The sequence below is a fragment of the Quercus lobata genome, chromosome 3, assembly GCF_001633185.2.
Source record: "Quercus lobata isolate SW786 chromosome 3, ValleyOak3.0 Primary Assembly, whole genome shotgun sequence".
NCBI lineage: Eukaryota > Viridiplantae > Streptophyta > Magnoliopsida > Fagales > Fagaceae > Quercus > Quercus lobata.
This window is the reverse complement of record NC_044906.1, coordinates 14,513,752-14,520,767: the sequence shown is the minus strand read 5'-3', so window position 1 is coordinate 14,520,767 and position 7,016 is coordinate 14,513,752. Positions and strand designations below refer to the sequence as shown.

Genomic DNA, 7,016 nt, shown 5'->3' with positions numbered 1-7,016 from the left:
TACACTATTGGGAACTTCTTTTAAGACAGTTTCGATTTGGAATCCTATTTTGGAGAAGATGGAAAAGAAACTTTCAGGGTGGAAGCGTCTCTATTTATCTAAGGGTGGTAGGTTCACATTACTAAGGAGTACTCTTTCAAGTCTTCTAACGTACTTTCTATCTCTCTTCACTATTCCTAAAGCTATGGCTGCTAAAATGGATCTTATTCAGAGGAATTTCCTTTGGGGGTCTTCTGAGGGGAGTTTCAAATATCCTTTGGTGACTTGGGAAAGGGTGTGTTTACCTGTTAAATTGGGTTTGGGGATAAGAAGTGTGGCGTCGTTTAATCAAGCTTTATTAAGGAAATGGTTGTGGCATTTTGGGCATGAAGTTACCCATCTTTGGCAGAAAGTTATCTCCATAAAATATGGTGAGGGTCAAGGGGGGTGGTGTACGAAAGTGTGCAGGAGGACTCATGGATGTGGTCTTTGGAGAAGCATTCATGAACGGTGGAAGAGTTTTTATAAGCATTTGTCTTTTGTAGTGGGTGAAGGCACCCGTATCCGCTTCTGGCATGATAGGTGGATTGGAGATAATACCCTAAAAGATCTCTATCCTGAGCTCTATGTCTGTTCAGCTGCCAAGGATGCATGCATCTCTGAGGTTTTGTGGACTCCGGAAGGAGGTACTTTCAGAGTGTGGGACTTAAGGTTTTTTAGAGCTTTTGAAGATTGGGAGCTAGCTGCATCTCACTCTCTACTTCAGCTTATCCATCCTCGTATTCCTCGAGGGGTTAGGAGGGATACTCTTTGTTGGTGCCTCAAAGGGGATCGTAAGTTTGATACCCAATCTTATTACCAAACAATTCAGGGTACTCCGAATTTTTTGTTTCCTTGGAAGGGTTTATGGAAACCAAAGATTCCTACGTGAGTGGCCTTCTTCTTGTGGACAGCTGCACACGATCAGATTCTCACTTTGGATAATCTCATGCTTAGGGGTCGCCCTTTGGTAAATTGGTGTTGTATGTGTTGTGGTGATAGGGAGTTGGTAGACTATCTTCTGCTTCATTGTCCTGTTACACATACCTTATGGTCCTTCATGCTTCAAGCTTTTGGTATACATTGGGTTATGCCAAGATCGACGATGGGATTGTTATCTTGCTAGCATCAGTGGCTTGGTAAGTATAACTCAGATATTTGGAATTTGATTCCAGGGTGCTTAATGTGGATTGTTTGGTTGGAACAAAATCGTCGCTCCTTTGAGAACATGGAGAAGACGTTGGATGAGTTAAAGGTTTTATGCCAGCACAGTCTTTTTGAGTGGCCTCGTTGTTGGGACTTTACTGATTCTTCGTCTCTTTCAGAGTTTATGTTTTCCCTTAGATTATCTTTCTGATTTCCTTATCTTTTCTTTTGTTTTGTTGTTTATTTCTTCTGTTTCTTGTTGTTCATCATCATGAACTACTTGTACTTTTCATTTTTTCTCATTAATAACAGTTCTCTGATTATCTATCAAAAAAAATTAGTCAATATGTTGATATGATTACATACAGTACAAGTAAAAAAATAAGTTTACTCCAATATAGAGATAGCTTTATCTAATGGGAGGGAGTCATGAAGCAACCATAGTGCCAAACTAATTATACTATTTGTTTCACTGTCATCCCTGTGTTATATAAAAATAACTAAATTTACTACCTAGGGCTGGGTCCAAAGAGCCCTGCCTTGGTGAGGTTCCACGTCATGAAAATAAATAAATAAAATGTACTAATAATGGAACTCTTACTTTAAAACAACTATCCTTCACACACTCATATGAATAAAGGTTCAAGAATCTCTAGTAACACTCAAATCGTAGTAAGCGCAAACAGGACATCAAAATTATGATGGTTGGACACAAAATAGATCATGCCTTTTAGAAAAAGATAACTAAAAGGTATGAAAGTGAAAGCGACAGTAACTTAAACTAATTGATATTTCATAAGTCTAATAGCTCAATCTATTGTGGTTTTAAAACAATAGTTTAACTTACAAGCACTCATAACCTACTTTAAAACTAAATTTGATAAGCAAATTACAACCAGACTACTTTTGTAAAACTGAAACTGGTTCAAGAACTAACTTGGTGCAGACCTAATCACTAAGGGTTTAATAATTTTGGGGCTGGTTTAGGGAGTGCATACCTATATAAGGGGTATGATATTTCGCATTAACTATACATTAGAAAAATTTTGAAACACCTATCCATGAGAAAGGGTTTAATGCAACAAAATGAGTGCACAACAAAATCGCAACAAAAGATCGGACAGGTAAAAGGAACAAACAATCTTGTGCACAGAATTGGAAAGAAATACCATCTCATAAAAAGTATTAAATTTTATTGGAAGCAAATATACATCACTCACATAATGACTTGTGATTGGTTAAATATGAATGTTGTCCTTGATCTTGAGAACCTAAAAAACCTTCACACGAACTTCAGAAGCAATTCTTGAATATTTTCATCTACTTGATTTGATGACAGCAAGTCAATAAACATGGTTGCAGTGGTCGCATTTGCTGAAAATCCCTTGTCAACCATCATTTTGAGATATTTCGTTGCCTTTGATGTCTCACCATTTTGCAATAACCCTTGAATTATTGAGTTATATGTGTGATCGTTAGGTGAACAACCTTTGCCATCCATTTTCTCAAGCAGCTCACTCGCTTCAACAACTAGTCCATTCTTGCAAAATCTTTTGATCATTATAGTGTAAGTCCAAACATTAGGTTTCAATCCTTTTGCAGGAAGGCCACTAAAGATTTCTCTTGCAGTTGTAAGTTCCCCAACATTGCAAAAACCATCAATCAAGATGTTGTATATCACAATATCACAGTCCAGCCTTTTGTCTTCCATCTCCTGAAATAATGCCATTGCCTCAGCAATTCGTCTATTCTTAAAAAAGCCATCTAACAAGATGGCATAGGTTTGGGGATCTGGATGTTGGCCACAAGCTCGCATTGTATTGAATAGCTCTAGTGCAGTTAGGACTCTCTCCACTTGACATAACCCACCTATAAGAGTGTTGTAAGTCACTACATTAGGAATCATTCCCTTGTTGGACATTTCATGAAACAGACGCATTGCCTCGTCAATTTTTTTACTTTTGCAATATCCATTGATCAATATGTTATAACTAAACACATCAGGTGAACAACCCTTCTCAACCATCATATTAAATGCCTTAACTGCCTCATCCATTTGGTTTTGCAAACAATAACCATCAATCAAAGAATTGTAAGTGACTTTGTCAAGCTTAGTGCCTCTTTGAATCATCACTTCAAAAACTTCTTTTGCCTCAGTCAACATCCCTTTCTTGCAAAGTGTGTCCACCAATATGTTGAAGGTTCGCACATTTGGCATGATCTTCCTTTGAAGCATCTCATTCAAAAAGGTAGCAGCCTCCCTCCACCGGCCAGAATTGCATAGTCCTTGAATTATGCAACTGTAAGTGACAACATTTGGCTGAATGCCTTTACTCATCATTTCAGATAAAAGGTTCAAAGCCTCTGTTACCAATTTGTCCTTACATAAACTGTCAATGACCGTGCTATAACGCACCACATTTTGTTCAAAATTCCTTTTTTCAAGCATCCTGAGCAACTTAATAGCCACACCAGTTTGGCCATTCTTACACAGACCGTTTACTATCGTCCCACAAGTAATTACATTAGGTTGGTACCCTTTGTTCTCCATTTCCTCTACCAACCTCACAGCTCCAGAAATATTACCTTTAAGACAGAGGCCTTTGGCAAGAGTGGTTAGAGTTATACAGTCTGGCTTATAGCCAAGTTTCAAAATTGTTGCGATGATAGAGAAACCAAAATCGACCTGGTTCAGATGGCAGAAGCAATTAATCAAAACATTGAGAGTATAAACATTGGGAGAGATTCTGAATGATTCCATTCGTTTAATTAGAGTAACAACTACAGAGTAATGCTTCATTCTTGCAATGGCACCCAAAAATAGAGTAAAATCTCCAATGAAAGGCAAAGGGTGCATGTGAAGCATTATATCAAACAGGTCTAAGGCATGATCAAGATTCTTAAAGGTTCCAGATTTGCAGTGATGTCTCACAGATTTCAAAAACTGATTCCGATTCTAATATGGGGTTTTCACATTTTCTCTAATAGTAGAACAATAATGAGAAGTAAAAGCACGAAATGGAAGGCTTACTCTAATAATCAAACGATTGCATATAAAAAGAAGAGAGGATGTTGATTTACCCATTTCACAATGACGACAGTCTTAGCTACCAACTCGGGTCGGGTTTGGTTTCGGCTTAGCTTCGAAAGGAGAAATCATGGTGGTGGAGTGGCAAATCGGAGAGCGAAGCAGTGAGTACGACTGGACGAGTTCGAAGGTAAGAGTAAGAAAGATAATGATCTGTATTTCTGAGAGAAATACAAAAAACAAAGTGGTATTTTAGGGTTTGAAGTCTGGAATTTTACATATATAGTTTTAGTTTTAGAATAGAGGAGGAGGAGAAGGAATGAGAGAGTAGTGGTAGAGCATCCGCAGCCCAAATGGCATATGCCATATTGTAAAGCATATTTGGCATTTGGGCCCAAATTACTCCAGCAATTGGATAGCTATACCGGGGACCGGCCAAAATTTTTTGGCATAGTGCTACAGTGCGATCTCACATATGAGATCGCACTGTAGCGCTATGCCATCCAAAAAAAATTTATTTTAATAACACACAGTCCGTTCAACCTCTCTCTTTCTCTCTTCCTACACTACCAGGTTCTGCTCTCTCTCGCGCCATCAAGCTTTTCTCTTTCCCTCGCTTTTCTCTCCGATCACCAAGCCGCTGTCTCACCAAGCCATCGCTGTCACCAAGCCTCGCTTTTCTCTCCGATCAACAAGCTGCTATCCGAATCACCAAGCCTCTGCCTCTGCCGATTCACCCTCACCCATCTCCAAATCCGTTTTCACTGTCACCAAGCCTCGCTTTTCTCTCCGATCACCAAGCCTCGCTTTTCTCTCTGATCAACAAGCCGCTGTCCGAATCACCAAGCCTCTGCCTCTGTCGATTCACCCTCACCCATCTCCAAATCCGTTTCACTGTCACCGAGCTTCGCTTTTCTCTCCGATCACCAAGCCTCTGTCACCAAGCCTCGCTTTTCTCTCCGATCACCAAGTCGCTGTCCGAATCACCAAGCCTCTGCCTCTGCCTCTGCCGATTCACCGAAGCTCCGTCGGTCTCTCAAAGAAAATCAAAATCAAAATCAAAGCAACACCATCAACCCACTACCACCAATCACCAAACCCATCTCAAAAAAAAAACCCACCGATGAGCAAACGCACCACCACCACCACCGATCTACACGGACCTAGACCCATTCCACAGACCAAATCCACGGACCCAAACGAACGAACCTAAACCACAGCACCTCTATGGACCCACCATGCTCAGCCACCGCCGATCTACACGGAGCAAGGACACCTCCACGGACCCACCATGCTCAGCCATTGTTGATCTACACAGAGCAAGGTGGGTCCATGCTCAGCCATCGTTGATCTACACAGAGCAAGGTTTGAGAGAGCTGATATGAGAGAGGGAGAAAGAGAGAGCTGATCTGAGAGAGGGAGAAAAAGAGAGCGTTGAGACCGGTGACTGATGAGAGAGAGAGAGATGATAGAACTGAGGAAATAGGGGTTTTTTTTTTTAATATTTATTGAGAGAGAGAGAAAAAAATATTAATTGAAATTGAAAAGAAAAAAAACTGGCAGGCTGAACGTTGGAAATGCAAGCATTTGAAAAAACTGGGAATAGTTGATTTTGAAAAGAAAAAAATGACGGTTGGAAAAGTAATAATAAAAAAAAATTAAAAAAATAATATTTTAATAAGATGGTAAAATAATAGAGTTTTGGGATGTTGGGTGAATTGTAAAATGGTATGGTATAATTAATAAAGTAGCTTTTTGAGATGGTAAAATAAGATGAGATATAAGATTGGGTTGTGGAAACAAACACACACCGTTGGCATTGTTTTGCTGATTCCTTTGACACCTTTCGATTCTAACTCAATATGCTGTCGTCTCTTCTTTCTTTTTCTTTCTTTCTTTTTTATTTATTATTATTATTATTAGGCTAAATTTCAATTTAATTCCTTTTATTTTTTAAATTGTCCAATTAATTTCTTAACCATATATGTGTAATTGTAATCTATATATGTAATTAAAGTCAAAACTAAGAGAAAATCTAATTTAATTCTAAATTAGATTCCAATTGTTGTCTAATTTTGCTTTAGTGTCCTATCTAAGTTTTTAAAATTTTTGTTATAGGTGAGTTAATGTTGTGCAAAGGACAAATAGTCTAATATAAATAAATCATTAAAAACCCAATAATAATAATAAAAGAATAAACTCAAGTGCATATCCAAAAATAAAAATAAAATAAAAAATTAGAGAGAGAGAGAGAGTAAACTCATCTATGACTATATAAATAACTAGCATTATGCCCGTGCGATACACGGTTTAATCAAAATTCGTATGTAAATAAATTTTTTTTATTAATTTACTTAAAAATAAATGAATATTTTATTTTTAAGTTATATAATAAATGCATATTGTGTGTGACTAAGGTATCATAAAATATGCGTGCGCGCGCACACACACACACACACACACACATATATATATATATATATATATAAATTGAGTGGAAGATGGTAGAAATACCTAAAAATATATATAAAACGATTTTCAATAATACATTGAACTTTAAGGCTCAATTAATCACATGTATTTAAATGGATAAACCTTGAATTTAATAATTAAAAACTATCAAAAATAACAATTGAAATCATATTAAAGTGGAAACATCAATTCAATAATTAAGAACATTCTAAATTACTAAACATTTAAATTTTTGAAGTAGAGAGACTCACATAATAATTTAATTTTTGTCCTTGAAAGCATGAGAGAAGACACTAAAACTTGAAGTTTAAGTCCTGTGAGTATAAACTCATAAAACGTATAATTTAAAAAA

The 7,016-nt window shown here is 37.3% G+C and overlaps 1 protein-coding gene across 2 annotated transcripts; it reads right to left on the bottom strand.

Annotated features, from left to right (window-relative positions):
• Nucleotides 1-2,319: 2,319 nt before the first annotated feature.
• On the bottom strand, nt 2,320-4,473 carry LOC115979966 (putative pentatricopeptide repeat-containing protein At1g12700, mitochondrial). 2 transcript variants are annotated; one of them, XM_031102096.1, is made up of 2 exons: nt 4,246-4,471; nt 2,320-3,850 (listed from the first exon to the last, which is right to left on the bottom strand). In XM_031102096.1, the coding sequence occupies exon 2, from the start codon at nt 3,713-3,715 to the stop codon at nt 2,447-2,449; it is 1,269 nt and encodes a 422-aa protein (XP_030957956.1). In that variant the 5' UTR covers nt 3,716-3,850; nt 4,246-4,471; the 3' UTR covers nt 2,320-2,446. The 2 variants fall into 2 exon arrangements, with proteins under 2 accessions (XP_030957956.1, XP_030957955.1); XM_031102095.1 differs by having other exon boundaries at nt 2,320-4,473.
• Between the last annotated feature and the right edge of the window lie 2,543 nt (nt 4,474-7,016).